The sequence below is a fragment of the Nannospalax galili genome, unplaced genomic scaffold (genome assembly GCF_000622305.1).
Source record: "Nannospalax galili isolate Female #2095 unplaced genomic scaffold, S.galili_v1.0 scaffold356, whole genome shotgun sequence".
Taxonomy (NCBI): Eukaryota; Metazoa; Chordata; class Mammalia; order Rodentia; family Spalacidae; genus Nannospalax; species Nannospalax galili.
In genome coordinates this window covers 2,215,815-2,238,016 of record NW_008338126.1, presented here as the reverse complement: position 1 = coordinate 2,238,016, position 22,202 = coordinate 2,215,815, and the positions used below count along the sequence as shown (strand labels likewise).

At 50.4% G+C, this 22,202-nt stretch overlaps 1 protein-coding gene across 1 annotated transcript; it reads right to left on the bottom strand.

Annotated features, from left to right (window-relative positions):
* Positions 1-442: 442 nt before the first annotated feature.
* On the bottom strand, positions 443-18,583 carry Ttc22 (tetratricopeptide repeat domain 22). The gene is made up of 7 exons (XM_008832987.3): positions 17,263-18,583; positions 5,778-5,833; positions 5,493-5,608; positions 4,253-4,371; positions 3,398-3,559; positions 1,913-2,065; positions 443-1,494 (listed from the first exon to the last, which is right to left on the bottom strand). The coding sequence occupies exons 1-7, from the start codon at positions 17,821-17,823 to the stop codon at positions 958-960; spliced, it is 1,704 nt and encodes a 567-aa protein (XP_008831209.1). The 5' UTR covers positions 17,824-18,583; the 3' UTR covers positions 443-957.
* Between the last annotated feature and the right edge of the window lie 3,619 nt (positions 18,584-22,202).

The following is a 22,202-nucleotide window of genomic DNA, read 5'->3' as shown; positions in this document are numbered from 1 at the left end:
ACAAAATACTGAAAGTACATCTGAGATACAGGGTGAATGGGCAGTATGAGTTTGACAATCCACTTTCCTTCTTGGTTCTGATTTCCATCTGTATAGTAAGGGAGTTGTAGGGTCGATTTACACTCAGTCTCTCCTCCATCTATCAGTGGCTGTAGAGATGCAGGGTGAGGTGCTGCTACGTCCCTGGTCAAATCTGAGGACCTGTGATCTGAGTAATGCAGGGAGTATAGTTCTTCAAAGACAGCACAATGCAGCACTCAAACCTTTATGGGAATCTGACAGCATTCCTGGTGTCTGACAAGCTTTTTTTTGGGACAAATTTCTACGTTAAGATTTTATGACTGATTGCAAGTATGTAGGATTCCAAGATCTCCTTCCATCTTTGATAGAGGCAGGTATAACGAATGGGCGCACCTCCAGGAACAGAGGAATCAAGTAAAGGTGTTTCTGATGAGTTTTATTTCGGTGTGTGAATGCCTATTCCTGTGAGAAGCTGGTGGAGAGGTAGGAATGGGGTCTGAGCACCTGGGATTAAGTCAGGACCCTGCTGCACCCACTCATTGTGGGTGCCAGGCTTTTTCTGCAGGACTTGAGACCCTCTGCCGTCAACTTTCAGTGTGGTTCTTAGGACTCCAATGACAGGCAATCAAGCACCAGGCTATCTTTCCTCTCGGGATACTTGAACCATGTTTGTAAAAACCTTATTTCCCTCAACTGGCAGTTTCCCTATGAGCACTTGAAACTGCCTCCCAGTATCCATTTACAATTTCCGGGAAAATGAAAGCTTTCACATCTCCCCACTGCAGAAAGGAAGCCAGAGGCTCAGGCACGCTAGGCAAGCTCCCCAAAACTACAAATTCCAAAACAGAGTTTGACTCTGATCACCCGCCAGCTGGAAGCTGGGGGCGGGGCCTCGTCGGGACGGGCCGCGTAGCTTCTGGCCGGTGCACCCAGCACTTAGAAGGAGAGTGCGTGTCCTCTGTGTGGTGCTCCAGCATCCTCACCCTCCTGCTCCATGCTCTCAAAGAGCAGCCGCACTAGCGCTGGCTTTCCTTGGATCACCAAGGCCCGGGCCAAGCCTAGCACCTCATCCGTGTGCCTGCGCCACACACGCTGCAGCTCCTGGCGAAGGCACGCCGCGGGGTACTTGCCCTGGGCTTGGCGCAGCCAGAAGTCCACCTCGAGGCCCACCTCGCAGTCGCTCAGCTGCGCCTGGCTCCACTGTGCCAGCAGCGCCTCCAGCAGGCAGCCGAAGCCCTCGGTGTGACTGGAGCCCGAGTCGTCCAGCTCCACCGTGCGCTTAAAGCAGGCCGCTGCGTTGGCCTCTTCTCCCTGGACACGCAGGCATTTGCCACGTAGCAGCTGTAGCTCGGGCAGCGTGGCGCCCAGCTCTGACTCGCCCGCCTTTGCCAGGAAGACCAGTGCCTGGTTAAGCGCTGCCTCGTCCACCGCCAGCAGCTCCCGCATGGCATCCACGCCCATGTAGTAGTAGACCTGGGTGAGGGCAGCCTCTGAGCTTTCATCCTGTACACCCCGCTCCCCGTCGTTCATCCTCACACTCATTTTCCTACTCTTTCTCCTATTAATCACAGATTTTGCTTCTGCCTCCTGAAAAGGCAGACTGCCTAGAATTTCAGTTCCAGTCCCTCAAGCCTAACCTTATGACCTCCCGAGTACAATTATTATGTGATCAGGTCTTGGTAACCCTCCTCTGAGCACACCAAGGTCTGTACGGTGTGCTTACAGGGGGTAGGGTCTCCTTCCAAACACCATACACATATTGCATCCAATCCACATGGCAGCTGGAAGGGAAGGGATGGGAGATTGACACCCCTTACATTTTTCTGCCCTCAGTACCCAGGCATTCCTTGGCAGGAGTCACTAGGTTTTCCTGAGCCCTTGACTGTCTCACCTGGCCAATGTCGAGGTAGGTCCTGAGGCCTGGGCACACCTTGACCACTTCCTCAAGGTCAGCTTTGGCACACCCCAGATGGTTCCTGTCAGGCATGCCCCCGAGACCCACCTTGGCCCGTTCCAGGTCTTGGACATAGGCTCTGACGTGCACCTGTGGCAGAGGATCAGCTCAAGGAAAGTGCTCTACACAAGGCATCTGCTTCCTTTCTGACCCCAAAGTAGCCAGAGTCTCAGCAGCATATTCACTAAGAGGCAGGCACTATGTGCGGGGCACTGAGGTTACTACGGAGAACAAAATGACAAAGCCCCTGGTCTCATGAGCTTGTATGTTAGTAGGGAGAGATAATAAACATGAAAAATAGGTAAATAGAATGTTATGGAGTGGTTGGTGTTTAGAAGAAAAAGTAAAACAGGAAAGGACAGAAAATCCTGGTAAGGGGGTTGTCATTAGAGGACCACCAGAAAGAAGCTGGAGTTTTGTTAGACCTGTAGAAAGGGAGGAAGGAAGCCAATCAGGTATCTGTGAGAAGAGCATTCTAGGTGGAAACCCAGGCTGGTGGGGCTGGAAGAGAGTGAGAAAGACATGAGAAGGGGGTTGGATACAGCTGCAACCGCCAGGTCTGGGCTTCTGGGTCACTGTCAGCAGAAGCTTCTATATAGACCTGTGAGCCCTCTTCCCTCCTGTTCCTTCCTCCTCTAGTCATCTGAGTAATACATGTGACCTTTGGAGCCACAGGGAGGCAAAGAGAAGAGGCGATAAGGCCAGAGTTCCCACAAACTGGATGTAGTACCCTAGGGAATTTAGTTGCCTCCCTGTGCCATGGCGGTCTTATCCATAGGATGGCATAGGCCTCACCTCTCACAGGATTCCTGTGAGGATTAAACCAGACCATAGCATAAAAGCACTGGTGAGATGCAGAGTTTTGTAGAGCTGTCTTGTAGTTTACTCTTAGGATGAATATCCTTCAACCACATCTGCATCAACTACAGTGAAGAAGCTTCCTGCCTAGTACCTATAGGCAGCCATGGGGATCAAACCAGAAGCACATCGGCTGCTGGGTCCTGTGAAAGGTGGTAGAGAAGATAGAGGATGGTGCCGCATTAGTTTAGTTTAGCGCAAAGTGAATTTAGAGCTACAGGTGTCTGGCCCCAAGCAGACAGGCTCTGTGGGGTGCCAGAGGTGGAGGTGGGCCCTGGAGGAGAGCTGAGGGAGGCCGCTCTCATGACTGGCAGCACTGAGGACAGATGCAACCCATTCTCTCAAGAGACAGTGAAGCTGCTAAAAATGGACCTAATAGTCAGGAATGAACTCTTCCAGTGTGCATTTACATACAGAACCAAACTCAACTCTCTTAACTCTAGAATACTATGAGGCTCCCCACACCATGAAGGCTCCAGAGCTTTTGAGCACTGGCACCAGGATCTTGGCCCTGGGCCTCTGATTCCTGATGGCAGGATAAAGTGCAGTTGCAGCCTGACTCACCTTGGCCCTTGTGCAGTATGCCTGCCAGTTGAGTTCTGGGTCTGGAAGCACATCCAGGGCCATGTTGCAGGTTCCAATGGCCATATCCTGCTTTCCTAGGAAGTGGAAGATTTTGGCCAGGCGATTCAGGATGGGAGGTTGGTTCTTGGCTATCTCGATGGCCTGTAAAGGAATGAGAGTAGGAGCAGAGCTTGAAGCCGTGCCACCACAGTGCACAAATCCCAACTACCCATGGCCAGCATCCACAGAGCTCTGTCATATTGGACCTAGTTTGGGGCAAGCCCACCAGTCTTCAATTCCTCAGTCTGGCTCACTACCACATTCACTGTCATGGCTAGCAAACCCTTCCAGGCTCAGGCAAACGCTCTCTCCATTATCATGGGGCTGGTAAGAGTCAGCCTTTACCTCCCAATTTTTTATGAGGTTTCTTCCTGAGTCACAGCTCTTCCAGTCAGTGTTGATATCAACTGCTACCTGTTCTAAGTGACTTGCCTCAGGGTCACATGGCCAGAGAGCAGACCAGATAAACCCATCTTCTCCACTAAGTCACTAGAGGTGGGAGAGAATGGTGTGGATACAAGCCTCCAGGACTGTCCTGGTGCCTATTTCATGCCCAGAAATGGGCATGGGCCAGTTTAGGCGAGGAGGGTGTTCATCTGAGGCAGAGCAAAACAGGCTCTGGCAAACCAAAACAGAGGGAGTACTTTTGTTTTGGATAAGGAGAGGATGGGGAGAAAGGTCTGGAGTAGGGTCCTTCCTATGAGGGTCACACAATGAGGTTGACCTATAGAAGCAGTGGGCTCTGGAGATGTGGGGAGTCCCAGTTTATAGACTGGGTGTGGCCAGGACACATACCTTGCCGAAGCAGTCCAGGGGGTCAGTCCCTGAGTATCCGCAGTCGTGGATGCCCATGGGGGTGCTGGTGAAAGTATCCTTCCTCTCCAGCAGCATGCCAAGGTAGCACCAGGCTAGAGCTGAATGAGGGCAGGAGAGCATCTTTAGGGGCTTTAGGGCAGTTGGGGCAGGGCAAGTGGGAGCACGGACAGGGCCAACTCCTCTCCAGGTACTACCTCCATGAAGATGAAGGGACAGCAGCATGAGCCCAGGACAGAGAGGAAAAAAGATAGAGCAAAGGAACAGGGCATGTGAGGGTGTAAATGACACTCTGGCACACATTCTTTGTGTCTAGCATGTCACATGGGGGCTGTCATTTCATCAGCATAGACCCCTCTGGTCTTACCTCCTGCCTGGACCTCTGTAAATGACTCCCTCTTCTCAACACAGCTTTCTTTCCTAACCATAAAACAGAGGTGGTAGGTGATGGAGACACATACCCCATGCCCCAAGATGTGGACCTAGAGTGGTGTCTTTGCATTGCTCTGTGGGTTTTTGTTTGGTTTTGTGGCAAGGTCTCACTATGTAGCACAGGCTGGCCTAGAGTTCTAGGCCCTCCTGACTCAGTCTCTTGAATGTAGAGACAAAAGTCCAAAAATAAAAGCAAAATCCCCACACTTTGCAATTGGTCCACCACCACCTTTAGAGCCTGATCCCTAGTGACTCATGACATCTACTCCCTAAGGACTTCAGGGCTTCTTCAACAAATGACCAGTCTCAAGAAAAACAGCTGTAAAATTAGCTACTGAGCAAAATAAGAGGCCCAGCCTCTCCACTCAGATAGGGTCCCCACACAAATGGCTCATGAAATAAGGCCAAGTAACTCCCCCCCTCAACTGCTATAAAAGAACTTGCAGTCTCTTTCAGTGGCTGATCTTCTTCCCTGGGAGCCTCCATGCTGCTTCCTTGAAGTGTATTTTAATCAATTCTCTCTTTGTCTGTTTGTGTCTTAGTAAACTGTTTTAGCATGGATATCATCAGATATGTTGTTTCACATGGCACCCAGGGCTGGGATCGCAGATACTGGCACCACCTCTGGCTCTATTATGCTCTGCAATTGGTGTATTTTCTGGGAACAGGAGCCTAGGCTCCCTGGGGTGAACAAATGTGAGAGAGGGTGAAAGAAAAAGAGAAACAGAGCTAGTGACAAGTGCTGGGACATCAGGGAAAAAGACACTTCCAGTCCTGCCTGGGAACCCACCTTGCTGTCGGGGGTCCGAGGTCTTGAGGACTTGCCGGAGTAAAGCCAGCGTGCGGTTAAAGGCTGGCAGCCGCTTCTGTTCCTCACTGCCCAGCTCCAGGAAGATGCCATCTAGTCTGTGGCCAGGAAAGGGCTGTGGACATCCCTCCTAGATACCCCAGAGTGCTGCCACGGTGGCCACAGTCCCCTTGGGAAGGCCCATCCACCCCAGTCCCATCTTCTGCCTGGTTTCCAGGCCACATCTCCCCCTCCATCCTTTACCCAGCCTCCAGCCCCTGGCCTGACCTGATGAAGAGTGTTGCCATGGTAAAGTACCAGCTTCTTTTCTCCTCCATGGGGACCTAGGAAGCAGAGAATACCCTGCTGTACGGTGCTTACTGAGGCACTCTGCTTTTCATAAGTCCCCATGCTTGTGATCCTGAACCTGAAGAGGCAACAGGTACTCTGGGAGGGCCTTTGGCCTTCAACACACCCGATAACAGATCCAGGTTCTTCCAGTGTCTGGCTGGATAGCCTTGGGCAAACTGTTTTTCTTCTCTAATCAAAGAATATCTGGCAAGATTAGTTGTGAGTTCCCAGTGAAGTGTTCATCACAGAGCAGGTGTGGCGTGTGTTCTCCCTCCCCGAGCTCACCCTACCCTGTCTCTGGCTCCTCTCCCCTAGGGCTCTGCTTAGCTGGTCCTCTCCATTACTACCACTTCTCCCCTTTAGTGCTTTCTGGAGAATGTCCCTTTTGGACATTAAGTGAATCCAGCTCAGCCTCGCCCAGCCTCCCTGAAGGTTTTCCCATTGTTATTCTTGCCAGCCCAGTTGTGCAGTTAGACTGACTTGGGCAGCAGATAAAATATTTATGCTGTTATTTATGGCAGTAGCTCCTCTTGCTGCTGGAAAGAATTTTAATGAAAACCAATAAAACCCCCAGTGCATATCGGCAGCTCTGCTTCTGCCTCTGGCCCCTCCCTCTGCATTCATCTCCCCACCCCCTCTCCTCCTCAGTTCGGGACCCCACAACCCTCCCCCACTCCAGCAACATTCAGATCAGCCAGCATTCCTGAGCACCTCTTGGGTGAGGGCCTGGTTGGTGCTATGTGGATATGGCCTGAGTGACAGTTGCACCCTGATGTTACCAGGTTCACAAGCTGGCTGGCTAAAAAGACCCAGGTATAAATAGGTCCTCATGCTCATTGACTGACCCTCACAGCAAACCTAGGACCCAGGTGTTAGTCCTACTTTATAGATGAGCACATTGAGGTGCAGAGAGATAAAGTGACTTGCCCAGGATCACACAGCTCAAGTGTGTCAGAGCTGGGAATCTAATGGTATTTGTTTAGCTCCATGGCCTGTGTTCCCTTCACCATGCTGGGGTGCTAAAAGCTGTAGGAGGAGCAAAGTCTGATCAAGGCCATGAGAGCAATACAGAACAAGTACAGCAGGACGACAGGCCGTTCCCAGCCGGAGGATGTGGATTCAGGGTGAGTTTTGAATAGGTAGAGGGTGGGATGGGGACCAGGGTATCTGGAAGGAGGGCTTGGCACGGGCAGAGTCACCGAGGTGTGTAGGAACTGGCAGCCTGGAGGGCAGAGGACATAGTGTGTGCGAATGAGGTGGCAGGGGGGCAGCAGCAGCAAAGGGGATCTGGGATGAACTTGGGTATATTTGTGGAAGGAGGATACCTTGTGCATCAGAGCCCCTGAATGGTACGGCAGCCTGCTGGAACATGGCCAGGAACCCTAGGCACCAGCTGGGGCACCCGGAGAGGCCCACTGCGTTTTTCAGCTTGTATTCACTCTGATCTTCTGGGTGGTCTGAGGCCACCCAGAAAGGTGGGTCCCATTTTGAAGGGCTGTAGCCTGGCAGGAAAGCTAGGTGCAAAGACACAATGAGAACAGAAGGGCCGTGGGGGCTTTGGGGGCCCAATCTAGGCTTTGAAGAGAGGCGACACTAGAGCAGGGTCCTCAAGGAGAGAGAGACTCATCCAGAGGGTTGCAGCAAGAAAAGGCCTTTCAGGGGGCGGGGGCATCGTGAGCAGAAGTTCAGAGATGCAAAAGCATGGCATGGTGAGTTCTGCATGTAGCTGGGTGCTGGAATTCCCGGCACGGCACGAGGTCTGGGAGAACCGGTGAGGAGCATTAGGAGGGACTGAAGGGCCAGGCCTGTAATTTGAAGTTCATCTGTAAGGCAGTGGGAGGCATAACAGAGGTTAGAGCTGAGGAGAACCAAGTTCCCATGTGTACTTTTCTATTCACAGCCCCTCAATGGGTCATCCTGTTACTCCGTAGGTAGTGTACACCAGGGCTTTGAAAGGCAGTGAGTGGAGGGGAGAGGGGCAGGCCCCAAGGGCCCGAGGCATCCTGGAGAAGCAAGGAACATTCCCAAAAGCCTGAAGCAGGGATAGGATTCTAGATCACCCTATCTGTTGTCCTTACACTGGCTGGACCTTGGAAGGAAACAGAGGACTCAGATTTATGGAACACCTTCTGTGGGCCGTAAGACATAATGCTGGCCAAAGACTTGCTCATGGGCAGCCTGCAGGACCTGGGGCTACCTGGCTGCTTGTTGGCATGACCTCTGACCAGAAGGCTGCATCCTGTGCTGGAGTGACCTATCCAAGATTTACACTTATTAGCATCAAGGTTTACAGCCCAGCCCTTCCCCCACTACTCTGCTCTTGTCAACATCCTCAAGAAATTCAGAGCCCTGTTAGGATTTTCACAATGAAAGCAATACCACCACCTGGTGGCAGTGTTTCTGAATTGCAGGGGCAGCTCCTAGGCCTTAACTATCACCCTCCCACCACCCTCTCACCTCCACCCCCCAAATTTGAAGACTGGATTGATTTTCAAAAAAATAGCTAGCTGAGTGACAGGTGTGACAAATCCCAAATGTAGCCCCTGAGCAGATCCCACTTGTGATACTTGCAGGAGGCCTTGTGGGTTACAGAAGGGGTCAGCGGATATGGAGTGGAGCTAATGGGTGAGCAGATGGAGTGGAGGCCTCAGTGTACTGGGTTTTCATCTTCCAGATGAGCTGCTGGATGCTGTTCACTTGGCAGTGCAGCTCCAGCCTGAAAATGGCCTGTCTCTTTAAAAGTCTTGGTTGTTTCCGGAGCAGCAACTGAAGCTGTTACCAGGGGCAACCTGGCCAGCCACAGTGCGTTAAATTAAATTAAACAGGCCTGTGGCTGCCCACCTCCTCCTACGGAAAGGAGGGCTGCTCACCTATCTCATGCCGTGGGACCTCTGTGGGGTGGCAAGGTATACAGTTACAGGGTTCTCAGTTCCCAGAAGCCAGGGGTTGAGGCAGCCTGGGTGGAGGCCAAGCCTGAGCATGCTATGGAAGGAGTTTCCTGGGAATGTCTGGTATGGGCTTTGAGAGGGTCTCACTATATACCTCATGCTCTTTCTTCACTCATGTCAATGTCCCTAAACAGGGATTCCATAGTCTGAGAGGGGGCTGGCCAGTATTAGAGCCCAGGCTTCAAGCTGGCCCCTATCCTGGGATGGATCTGCAGGAAGTGTACAAGGCCTTCTCTGAATTTACAGAGAAAGCAGTTGCCCTGGGACTAGCTACAACATAGGCCTGCTGCTTCTTTGAGTCCTTTGTCATTATTTATCTCTTCCTGAGATGGGAAAACCAGGCAGAAAGTCCGAGAGACTGCAGGCTTGGCCTGCTATTTCAGGCCAGGTCTGATCACGTTCTTCCCGGTATCTAACTGTAAGGAGCACTTACAAAGTGCTCAGTTTTCACACAGTTTGGTTAGACCTCGGAAAATCCTGCATGGAATGTAAAATGAAAATCATTACCTTCTTAGTATAGATGGGAAAACCAAGGCAAAAGGGTGTCAGTAAAGCCACAGGGCCAGTGTGAGCACCTGGACTAAGACCTGGGGCTACTCTTCACTCTTTTTTTTCTTTTCTGGTTTTTGAGAGGGTCTCACTATTTACCTCAGGCTGTACTAAAGGTCATGATCTTCCTGCTTTCACCTTCTGAGGGCTGGGATTACAAGGGTGCTCCACCATGCCCAGGCTTAGCTAAATTGGCTATCCTGATAGTCACAAATTCTGTTTAACATTTACTATGCACGAGGCACATCGTATATTAAATCTGTTTGACCCTCTCAAGAGTTACTTATGAGGAAAAGGATTTTGCAGATGAGGCAGCCATGAAACAGGGGTCATGTGTCACAATGATGCAACTGGCAGGTGGCAGTTTAGCTCTAGGGTCTCTCGATCTAACTACTCCAAATCATTGGTTCTGAAAGCAGGGTACCTGCACCAGCAGGGGGCATCACCAGTGAATTGACAGACTTTCAAATTCTATTTTGTGTGTTATTTCATTTGCTTTTTTTTTTTTTTCCTGTGTGACCCACCGTGCCTGATTTAGAAATGCAAATTCTTGACTCACCACTCTGTGACTTGGGGGGGTTGGGAGGTTAGGAGGGCCCAGAAGGCTGTGTGTTAACAGGCTTTCTGCTGTGCTAGGTTTGAGGGTCACTGGCTGGACTCTCTGAGGAGGGTGGAGTGAGAAGAGGCTGACAGATACAGCCTTTTTCAATGAGCCAAAGGATCAGAATTGCCCTCCTCAGGGACACTTCTATGGCTGGGCAGCTAAGGGACAAAGGCAGGTGACCTGGCACAGGAGCAGGTTTGTGTCAACTTAGGCATGCCCATAGGTAGGCCTGAAGGATTTCCTTTCCTTCAAGAAACAGGTAGGCAGGTCCATGAGAACACCAGCAGGGTTATTTTCAAGAGTGTGATAATTTTAAAAGATTTCAAGAATTTTTCAATGAATACTCAGCTTACAGAGCTATAGGCTTGGGAATGAACTAGTCAGACAACTTAGTTCTCAGAAAGAGTATCTACCAGGCAGGGTGAACTTTGCCCTTGAAGTCTCACCGCGCTCCACATTCCAGAGTGGGTTTCTCAGAGCTGACTAATCTTTACTTCTGGGAGGGGACTGACGACAGATGGGAGTAAGACCTCTCCTGGGTCACTAGGAATCCAGAGCACAGTGGCACCTGATTCTCACGGCAGCCTTGGGAGACAACATGTCTTCCTTGTACAGATGAGGAAACAGACTAAGAGTCACAGCTCAGCCCCACACAGCTCCAGGGAAGAAGGGCCAGGATTCAAGTACTGATCTGCCTCCCTCAAAAAGCCGGTCTTTCTACCTAGTCCCTGACCTTCTGAAGGCTGACACTGCAGAAATAGTCACAAGGTGGCAGGCTGCCTAGGAATGTGTCCTTCTAGCACAACTGGAATATCCTCTGATGACACAGACACTACTGGAGCCTGGCTTGGCCCCTTGCCTTGTAGGGCAGGCATGGGAAAGTTTCTCCCTAACCCTGCTGGTGTTCTCATGGACCTGCCTCCTTGGGTGTGTGGAGTAGCAGGCTGGAGTTAACGTCCCACACACCCCACCACCAGGGATCCAAGGAAGATCACTGGCCCAGCCTTAGTGCCTGCCACTTAGAAAACTTGTGGTGGGGATGAATGGTAGATGTGACCTGTGGAGGGAGTTTGGGAGTTGGATGTAATGCCTTGGAGTGAATATTTGTCACTATCTTGGGTTCCCTGGAGGGTTCCACCTGGATTTCATGCTTTGAAATCACCTGCAGCTTCCTGTTGGTCCTAGGTCTATTGGAGGACCTCTGGGTTATCTTTACTTCAATCTATTCCCACACTTGCTGTACTGTGAGGAGCCATTTCTCTATTCCACCATCACGATTCTAAGCTGGATTCTAGTGTCTGTAGTGGCCGGTGGGCCCGAGGGAGTCTTGCTCCTCTGCTCCCTTGTGGCTCCCTGCTGTGCAGCACCCTGTGTATATCTCTTCTGTCAGTTATGACTGAGCCAGATGACTCTAAAAACAACTTGGCTCTGGGAGCCTGTGTCTATGAAAATATGGAGACACAGGCCTCAAACTTACTAGGTAAGTGGAGACAGAAGCCAGCAGCAACCCCAGAAGCACCGAGCAGCAAAGGTGAGTGGCCCCAAGGTCACCAGAAGGTAGAGGCAGGGCCTCAGGAATGCTGTCCCCAAGCCAAGGCTCCAAGGTTCAATGGACCTGAATTCAGTCACTGCAGTTCACTCATGGATATGTGTAGCCTTTGGGTAAATCTACACCTCCCGAGCGTCTGTTGCTCATCTTCAGAATGGTGTTAATAACATGGGATTGCCAGCATTTCTGAGATTATGTGAGATGACCTATGAAAATCACATAAGTGCTCAGTGACCAGTTCATCATGAGCTCATCGTCTGAATTCATCCCACTCTGTTTCTAGCTGAACCAAATCAAAGCACTCAGAGCCCAAGCACACACAGGGGTCCTGGGACTGCTGACTGAGGGTCCCCTCTAACTCCACTGGGCATGAAGGATTAGAATATCGACTCTTCTGTGAAGCTGGCCTAAGGCGCCACTTCCCTACCCTCCAGTACAAGGTGCACTGAGTTTCCCTAGCAAGTACCTCCCCTCTGGAGCCTGCGGTACCCTGCCTATGAGAGGAAGCACAGTGTCCAACTGGCAGGGGTCTGAGTAAGTGAGGCCTGAGTAAGAAGATACTAATGAAAGTGAACTTTTGAGCTCAGAAGACCTTCAGTGTGGAGTGGGTCTTGTCACCATCCAGGCCTACCTGGCCCTGTGAGAGGGGTGAGGAGTGAGCATGCAGGTGTGTGAACATTCATGTGTATGGGCATGCACATACATGGTGTGAGCATGTGTAGCCATGTTAGTGTTCATGTATGTTTATGGATGCGTGTGCATGAGTGAGTTCATTATGAGTATGTGTGTGTATATCCATGTGACTGTGTGTTCATCTATGTGTATATGTGTGTTAGAACATGTGAAAGCATGCATCTATGTGTACATATGTGAGTATACATGTTTTAGAATGTGCATATATGTACACATGAGCATGTAGGTTAGTGTGCTAAGTGCATATATATATGCATGTATGTGGGTGTATATTATATGTTTATGCATGTGTTAAGCTCCCAATATTTTAGGAAAGGGGTGAAAATGAAATAACTGAGTGGTCTGGGGCAGGGATAGTCCTTTTTTGGAGAAATATAAAAGTTTTAAGTTAATAAGTTTTTAAACGTTTATTTTTTAAAATAGGGATTTTTGAGACTTAAAACTGAATTATTCAACTGAATTAAATTTAAGAACAATTACAAAGACCTCCACCTTGGGTGTGTGGCCCTTTGCTAATCCCTGATAGTGATGGGTAAAAGAGAAGACCCAGAATCTGTGTGCGTGTATGTGTGTGTGTGTGTGTGTGTGTGTGTGTGTGGAGAAGGGGAGGAATAGTAAAAGCAACTTAGACCTTCATAGTCTGTCATTTAAGAAAGAGAGGGCTGGAGAGATATCTCAGTGGTTAAGAGTACTGGCTACTCTTACAGAGGACCCAGGTTCAATTCCCAGGACCCACATGGCAGCTAACAACCGTCTGTAACTCCAGTACCAGGGGGTCCGACTCCCTCTTCTGACCTCCTCAGGCATTGTGTGACACAGGTGTACTTACATATATGCAGGCAAAACATACACATAAAATAAAAATAATAAATAAAATATATAAAAAAGAGAACAGGGCTGGTGCATAGTACAATAACAGAATGCTTGTCTGGAATAAGGAGGCCTGGGTTCCAACCCCATACTACAAAAAGAAAAACCCAAACCCCAAACTGGAGAGTGAAGAACAGAGGCAGGACAGCCCAAAGACTCACCCTCGACCCAGACTGCTTATTTCAGGGTGTGAGTCAAGAGGCTGGCTTAATACTGTTTCCTTTGTAGTGGAGGTTAGCAGAAAGCAGCCAGAGCTCTCCAGCAGCCACTTGTCCTCTGGCCTCAAGGGGCTCCTGCTGCCTGCCTGTACCAGCCCCTCCCACTGGGTAGAAAACCTCCTGCATGGCACAGGCTTTGGCAGCTGCTGCCCACCGCCACTATGCTCCCACAGGTGGCAGCCCTTGAAGCTGCGGTCTTCCCACTGAGTGCCTTCACCTTCTGCCTTTGCTGATTTCCCTGACACGGTGACTGACCTGCCTCACCCCTCTCAACACTCCAGATTTCTCAGAACTTCTTTGAGTTGTCTTCCTCCACCCTGCTTCTCTGACCTTCCAGGAAAAAGCAGAGACTTTGAAGCAGGTGGCATGGAGTGAATTTAACTGCCACTCACTAGAGCTGTTTCCTTGGGTAAGCTGCTTACTGTGCCTCAGTTCATACATCTGTCAGTTGGACGACAGGCTAGATGAAGCCAGAAAGCACCCAGAGGGGGTGGTTGTGAATACTCCCTGGAAAGCAGCTGTGTGAAAGAGGCTCCCAAGAGCAAGTGACTTGTGGGTTAGGCTTTGATGGGTGCAGTGTGCCTTCTAGACAGAGGGCTCAATCCTACCTAGGGAGAAGTAAAACAGCACAGGATGTTTGGAGAACTGTAACTATGATAAAATTGCTGCAAAGTGGGTCCAAGAAAATCTGGGGAAAAGTGGCTAAAGAGGAGGTGGGACTCCTATTTCAGAGCTTGTGTCAGGAGCTGCTGAAGTCATCATGTGCTCTTCCCATACAATGCTTCCAGCTGCCTCCTCCTGGGCCTCAACCCCTGCTCCAGGCCAACTGTCTCTGAAGCCCTTACATTTTGCAGGCTCCTGTGGCAGGGCCTTTGCACACAGTATGCTAGAAATGTATCTTATTCCTACTAGCACATTCCTGTCTCTTCCAGAAGTTTCCACTAGTCACTTTTGCTGAAGGGGAGCATTGCTTCTCTGGAGCTCACTTGCTGCTACTCTACCAACAGGATTTTCCTGGCCACTACTGAAGCCAGCATTGGGTCCCCACATGTCACTGAAGTCAACTTTTATTGCCCTGGGACGCTGGTTGTAGTTCAGAAAATGTGCCCCCTACTGTAAAACACTTAGAGATTGTCATATGTCATAAAACTGTGACCTCAGCCAGCTGTAGGGACTTTTCAGATTTGTTCCTTTGGCTTATGATCCTAGAGGAAGGGCTTGGGTAAGGTGATTAATAAGGGAACTAATGTTTGTTTTCACCTTTGTTCAAGAGTTTCTTAACAGCAGGGACTTCTTAAAGACAAGGCTTGGCATACAGTAGGCACTTGATAAATGTAGAGAAATTCAGTAACTACCTCTCTGACATCACTCCCATCATCTGGTAGAATAATCACAGTAAAGCTGACAGAGATCCAGAGACCAATACTGACATTTATGAAGCAGGCACAGGGGCCAGAGATGCATCTTGTTCAAAGTCACACAGTAAAACAGTAACAGAGCTGAGCTCAAACCAAGTATCTGGCTCTAATTGTGGAAATCATTTCTGTTGCCCTATTTATTGAGCATATATTCTGTGACAGGTACTTTATGAGCACAGTCCCATCTATTCTAAGATGACTAGTGGGGATCTAGTCCATACCTCACTTCTCTCCTGGTCATAGCTGCTCTATACAGGATTGAGGAGCAGCCACTGAGCCAGGCTGACAACCAACCACCCTCTCCTGAGGCAATAAGGGTTCACTGCTTAGCATTCCATTCTCTGGGTGTCCACTGGCTAGGCACTGCCCACTGATACTTGTGCTGACTGTGTGACCAGGGAGGAGCCAGCTTCTGTTTGCCTTCTACTTCTAAACCTTTGCTTCTCTGGCTACCTCCTCCAGGAAGCCTCCTTCCCTGAATACTTCCTGAGACCAGAAAAGGACCTCAGTGGCTATAAATCCCCTTCCTGTGCCATTCCTTCCCACAGTATGGGAAGAAGCTTCCACTGTGGATGGCTCCAAGTCCCCAAGCCCCCAGCTCTCTACCCAGGGCTCTTTAGGCCCCATAATGTTCCTGTGACCTGTGGCCATAACCATATTCAACATACGCAGTGCTGGCTCCACTATCCATGTGTAACAGTGTGGTATTCAGTGCCATAGGCTCAGGATTCAGGATCTGGGAGGCTGGGGTCCCTGTTGACTCCATACCATGGTCACAGCTACACCTAGCTTGAGGGTAGAGGAGGCTTCACAGATGGGGAGATGGAAGATCATCCATGGCCCTGCCTATCTTTGTGCAGGCTCTTTCAATGAACTTTACAAACCAACTCTTAATTATGCCATCAGTCAAATGGGTGTCCCCTGTTATACGGATGAGCAAACCTGTGACACATTGCCAATTATTTCCCTCACTTCACAGAGAGGGAAAGGTCATCCAGAGATGCCAGATATCAACTGGAGCTGAGAGCTTGGAGAGTTGTTGAGAGTTGACCTGGGCCCTCTCAACCTATGTCTCCTCCTCTTGGCCTCCACCCTGCAGTATTGTCCTTAGGTCAAGTTCATGCCCTCCAACCTGGCCTCCTTTAAGTCTTCACTTTAATATCTGTCCTTATAGAAGCCATATGCTTTGGTGGGAATAGCATCCAGGCTGCTCCCCAGTCTCCCTCTGCCAGCCCAGCCTCCTTCTCCCAGCCCATCCTCTAGAACTTCCCACTGGACTGTGCAGTCACTCTCCAGTGTGGCTTTGTGAATGGAGATTTACCATTCACATACCTAAAGCATTAGAAAAGATCACTGTCATCAGCTCAGCCCTGTCTGTGCTGTGACTTCACGGAAGTGGTGGCATCCTCCCTCTGTAAGAGGAAAACACCCCCCGTTATCATTCTTCCATCAGCCTCAGTGGCAGGCAGCCTGTGGAATGCCCCCAAAGATCCCCACCTGCTGGTATTCCTGACCCGTGTAAACACTTTCCTTGGAGTGTGGGCTAGACCTGGTGACTTGTTTCTAAGGACTGAAATATAGTAAAAGTGACAGGATGTTAGTAACCAGCAAGGAACTGAACCGTACCCACATGAACTGGCATGGTTACAGATGGTCCCCAGTCAGGCAAGCCCTCAGGGCTGTTTGATCATAGTGCTTATTGCTTAAGGCTGCTGGGCATAAGGCTCTTGATCTGCAGGACAGATAACAAGTACACTAGGATCTATTTTGTTCCAGGACCAGTGACTGTCACTGTGTACCAGAGAGTAGGTTTACAGAAAGCAGATGGACATTACACCCCCCGCCCCCCCCCAAAGTCCTTGAGACTGAGCTTTGGAGACTTCCTAGAAGAGGAGATGTCTTAGGCAAACCCAAGAGCTGACAGTCATGCTGGCAACAGCACAACAGGAACAGGGAGAGAAGACACAGGAACAAGCAGAGCTGCCAGGACCCTGCCCAGAGGGAATGGAGCGGAAGTGGAAGGTCATGAAAACCTGGTTGGAAGGACAGAGAAGTGGATCACTGAGAGCCTCAACGGCCCCTCAAAGCCTAGGACTCCTCTACCAGCCAGCAGGGAGGGGGCTGTGTTGAGGACAGCAACTGAAGAAGAGCCAAGCAGAGTGACTCCACAGTCAGGAGGGAAGTTCCAGAGACTGGGCAGGGAGGAGGCTGGGCTGGCAGAGGGAGGTTGGGGAGCGGAGGGAAGCCCTTGGAGATCTGAGGGAGTGGAGAGGACAAAATTTAGGGTGTGAATGAATAGGTGGGTGAGGGGAGAGATGAAAGGAAAGCTTCCAAGTTTCTGAGGGCTCTCTGATTGTGCCCCTTATTAGGTGATGCACACAGGCTCAGAGACAGGTACTTGCTGGGCAGGAGGGAAAAGGGATGAGTTAACCCATGTGGAAACAGAGCACTAGGTAGGTAGCACTGCTTGACCTATCCAGGAATGCAAAGCTATAGGGCAGCTTAGGGAAGGGATGGTAGAGGCATTCCTGGAAAGGTAAGGGACTGTGACCCACAGTCCTTCCGGTACCCACCTGCTGCCCATAGCCAAGTGCTTTGTCGTAGAGGGCGATGCCCGCCTCCAGCACCTGCGCGTGCTCCTCCAGACTGGCACAGCCCACATCGAAGCCGTGCGCATAGCCCTGCTCTGCCAGGCAGCGGGCGGCACGGAGCCGGGGGTCCCCAGAGTCCTCCCCTGGCAGGCCCATGAGTTCAGCCAGTTGCGTAGCACACGCCTCCTCCTCTTCCTCCTGGCCCAGCTGCCCATACACATGTGCCAGATTGGCCCAGGCGTTGAGGTTGCCGGGGTCCTCGCGGGCCACCTCGAGGAAGCGCTCGCGGGCCTGGTCCAGCTCCTCCAGGTAGAAGGAGAAGGTGCCCAGAAGGTGACGCACAGCAGGCAGCTGCGGAGCTGCCACCAGCTCCAGCTCCTGCCGCAGGCCCTCGCGCTGGAGTTTCAGGTCCCGGGCCCGCAGCTTGGCAGGTGAACGCGGCTCGAAGTTGAGCTGCATCTCCAGGTGGAAGTGGCCGGGAAGGTAGTCCAGGTCGTCGAGGAGGGTGTCCAGATCCTCGGTCGAGGCTTCGGGCTCCGTCATGTTTGCCCCGGCTTGCTCTGGTCTTCCCTAGCCCCCCGAGGCTGCGGAGGACAGCAGATGGGGCGGGCCCCGGAGCAAGCCCCGAGCACAGGCACAGGCCACCGCTGCTTCCCTGTCCTGGGTGCCTATCACAAGTGGGTGGGTCCCCACGTCGGCCGCGGGATCGCCCTGTAGGTGTTTCCGCTTTCGCTGCTAGACATCAGCATTGCACAAGCGGGTGTGCCAGAAAAACAGGTGAGGTGCATTGCCAAAAGCGAGGCTGGAAAATCCTGGTGTGAGGTAAAGGCAGATTTCACTCTCTGCACAGCAGATGAGGACATAGGTCCAGAGAAGGAAGGGATTGGCCAAGGCCATACAGCCAGGGCATGCCCAAGGAGGTCTGGAACCCCAGTTTGCCCAGGCTGGCCAGGCCCTTCCTCCACCGCACTGCTCCGCCCTCGCTGCAGCCACCGTGGCAGGCTCCCGCAGCGCTTCTGTCCTCTTCCCTTGAACATAGTCGGCCACCGCCCTCCTACTTTTCCCTGGTAATTATACTTCCCACTTGGATTTCTCTGCGTCTCCTCAGCCGAGAAGTGAGCTCCAGTTGTCAGACCCAGGCGCCCAAGTGCTGGTTCTACTGCCGCTTCTCTAACAAAGCTTCCTTAATAAAGCTTGATCCCATATACATCGGCTCCCCTCTATGACATGATGCAGTCCCCGCCAAGGGGTAGGGGGAGACACAGGTAAAACTGATAAGTGGTTGCTCTGGAGACATGTAGGCTCCCTCTACTCCTCCCCACTGATGCCCTTCAGGTCCTGTACCCTGTCCCATGATTCCAGTTTTCTTGATCTGCCCTCTCAGTGTTGCCTTTCCTCCTCCCTCCCTCCCTCCGTCCCTCCGTCCCTCCGTCCCTCCGTCCCTCCCTCCCTTCCTCCCTCATCTCCCTTTCTTCGTGGCTCCTTCCCTCCACAGGGGAGGTCTCCGGGCTACTAGCACACAGGCTGGATCCTGGTACTCTGTTGTAGGGCATAGTCCCCTGTAGACTGGGCTCTGTGGGAGGCCTGGACTTTCTCGATCCTTCTCATTTGACCTGGGCTCCTGCCACCCCTGCCACATCCTCTTCAAAAACAGACCAGCATTTCCAAGAGGAACTAGAGGCCATTAGTGAATTTGAGGAAAATATTTAACTTTAGAAATATTTTCAAATCAAAACGTTGGTGCCATTTTTGCATACTATTTTTAGATACAAAATTTAATACATTTAATACTTTTTTAATGAAAAACTAAGTTGCTGTTAATCATGAAATAAAACAATCTCTCACATGGCTTGGAGTATCCAGGATGGGTCTCCAGAGGATTTAACTGCTTTTTTTTTTTCAAATTATGGTAAACATATACTTAACAGAAAAGCTTTCCATTTTAACTTTTTAAAATATTTATTTATCCTGTGTGTGTGTGTGTGTGTGTGTGTGTGTGTGTGTGTGTTTCTCTCCTTCCATCATGTGGATACTGGGGATCCAACTCAGGTTGTCAGCCTTGGTGGCAAGTATGTTTACCCACGGAGTCCCATTTTAACCATTTTAAACCGTATAATTCACTGGCATTAAGTATACTCACATTATCATGTAAACAATACCACCTTCCATTTCTGGAACTTTTCATCTTACAAAATTAACACTCCACATCCATTTAAACAGTAATTCTTGCCAGGTATGGTTTTAATACCATTTATTTAGGAAGGTGAGGTAGGAGGGTTGCAAGTTCGAGACCCACCTAAGCTTCATAGTGAGTTTAAAATTGGCCAGGGCAACATATAAAACCTTATCTAAAAATTAAAAAAAATTTTTTTTAAACATCTCTTTTGAAACACAGTCTCCCTGTAGCCCCAGCTGGCCTGGAATTCCCAGGTTGGCCTTGAACTCACAGAGATCCGCCTGCCTCTGCCTCCCAAGTGCTGGGATTAAAGGCATGCACTAGCATGCCTGTCCCCAAATAAAAGTATTTTAAAGGACTGGAAATGTAGCTCAGTGATAGAGTGCTTGCCTAGCATACATAATGTTCCATCCTGTTGCCAGAGAAACAAACAAAAAACTCCTCTCTTTCCTGCTCCCATGCCTGGCGTCTACCACTCTACTTTCTCTACCTCTGATTGTTTTACTTCATACAAGTGGGAGAGTACATTTGTTCTTTCACGTCTAGCTTACTGAGCATCTTGACTTCAAGCTTCATCCATGCTGTTGCAGGAGAACATCCTTGTTTTTTTTGTTGTTGTTGTTTGTAAATTTTTTTGAGACAGAGTCTTTATGTAGCGCTAGCTGACTTGCAACTCTCTTACTGCCTCTGCCTCTCAAGGGCTGGGATTACAGACACACACGACCAGACCTGGCCAGAATGTCCTTCCTTTTAAAGGGTAGGCAGTATTCCATTGCCTGTATCTGTCAACCTTTGTTTATTCATCCTTTGCTGGTAGACACAGGGGTTGTGGTTAGTGTGAATAATGCCTCTCTGAGCAGTGGCATGTCATACAAACACATGTTTGGGCTGGGTGTGGTGGTGCATGCCTTTAATCCCAGCACTTGGGAGGCAGAGGCAGGTGGATCTTTGTGAGTTCGAGGCCAGCCTGGTCTACATAGTGAGTTCCAGGACCCTCCCAGTCTCTAGGGAGACCCTGTCTCAAAAAGACAGAAAAAAAAAAAAGACATGTTTGGGTTCCTGCCTTTAATCTTCTTGCTGGATCATATAGTAATTCTGTTTCTTTGAGAAGCCACCCTACTGTTCTACAGCATCAGAACTATTGTTGTTTTCCTACCATCAAAGCACAAAGGTTCCAATTTCTCTATATCCTTGCTGACACATATGATTTTCTAATTTCCTTGATAATAGCCACCCAGATGGGTGGGCAAGGCTTTGGATCTGACTCTGAGAAGATGAGTAATGAGGGAAGTGGGATTGGGGATGTGTGTTTCAGAAGCAGGAAAGATTTGGAAAGGCCAGAGGTTACGAATGTAGGGTACCCTCAGGGCAGAGCTGTCTGTGTAGCTGGAGCCCACAGAGTGTGGGGAAGAGGTAGCAGGAGACAAGACCTGAAGATAGTGGCCAAAGCCCCTCACAGAGCCTTGATCCTGGCTGAGAAGCTTGATGTAACTGCACATGACTCCAGAGTCCCAGCAGGCCAAACTCTGCAGCCAAGGTGCATTCAGATGCTGCTGAGTCCCATGTGGGCTGTGTGACCCATGCCTCACTAGATGTAACCAGGGCAATTTATTCTAAGCCTTAGTTTCCTTTTCTGTATAATGAGGGTATGGTGAGAGGAGGTTGTAGTAGCACCTGTGAAAGAGCATGAATTAGTTGGCTAGACAAGGAAGTTTCTATGCTGGGGAGGGGTTGGACTGCCCAGGGCATGTGGCCTTGCTGTAGAGCTGATTCATCCTGGCCTGCTCTGGCTTACATGGTAGCCAGGACTCTGGCCTGTGGACCTTGGCTTGTATCTCCCACCACTCTTCCAACAGTCCTGCACCCAAGGGGCTCATTGCAGAAGAGAAGACAAACAGGCACAGGCAGGTCTATGCATGCTCCCCATCCCCCAAGAGTGTCTAACAGGCCGAGGCTGACAGAAGGGCCTCCTGCCCAGTACAAGGACATCCATACCTCCTGACACCTCAAGACAGCTTCTCCAGGAAGCTCCAGTCAAATATCCTGTCTCACGTGAGGAAATGGAATCCTGGTGAGCCCAGGGCCACAAGCTAGGAAGCAGCAAAGGCAGGATGCAAATTAGAGTTTCTCTGAGGGTTTGTGGGTTACTGGCCAGTTGGACTACATCCATTTATTCATTTACTTATCTCTCAACAACTATTTACTGCACATCTACTGTATGGGCAAGAACTGTGCCAGAAACGAACAAAATACATGTTGTCTGTGGGTCTTTGCAAGGTGCTTTCAAAGGGCTTGGAATGTTCATACTGCGCTCCTGCACCTAAAGAGGGTCATTTAATTCTCCCAGGAGTCTGGAACCTAATCATTAGCATTTTCCAGGTAAGCATGCTGAGACTCCAGGAAGTGACTTGCCTGGAGTTGCAAGGTGCTTTCAAAGGGCTTGGAATGTTCATACTGCGCTCCTGCACCTGAAGAGGGTCATTTAATTCTCCCAGGAGTCTGGAACCTAATCATTAGTACCATTTTCCAGGTAAGCATGCTGAGACTCAGGGAAGGAAGTGACTTGCCTGGATTCCCCGGGCTAGGGAGGGATGGAGGTCATGCCGGATGTCTCTGACCACCAGTTCAGCAGTGCACTGTGGATGCTCTGCCAGCTATGGCCATGTGCCGACCAGACCTGGAGCTGGAAGTCCGGTTCTGGGGTGTGCTAGAGGGCCATGGTCATTTAAAGACCAGCTTGGGACTG

Excerpts from the sequence above, each read along its gene's own strand:
- Ttc22 (XM_008832987.3), bottom strand. The coding sequence starts at position 17,823 with ATGACGGAGCCCGAAGCCTCGACCGAGGATCTGGACACCCTCCTCGAC. Across the intron at positions 5,834-17,262 it reads CACTTGGCTATGGGCAGCAG|GTCCCCATGGAGGAGAAAAG; the intron begins GTGGGTACCGGA and ends TCTGCTTCCTAG. Across the intron at positions 5,609-5,777 it reads ATGGCAACACTCTTCATCAG|ACTAGATGGCATCTTCCTGG; the intron begins GTCAGGCCAGGG and ends TCCTGGCCACAG.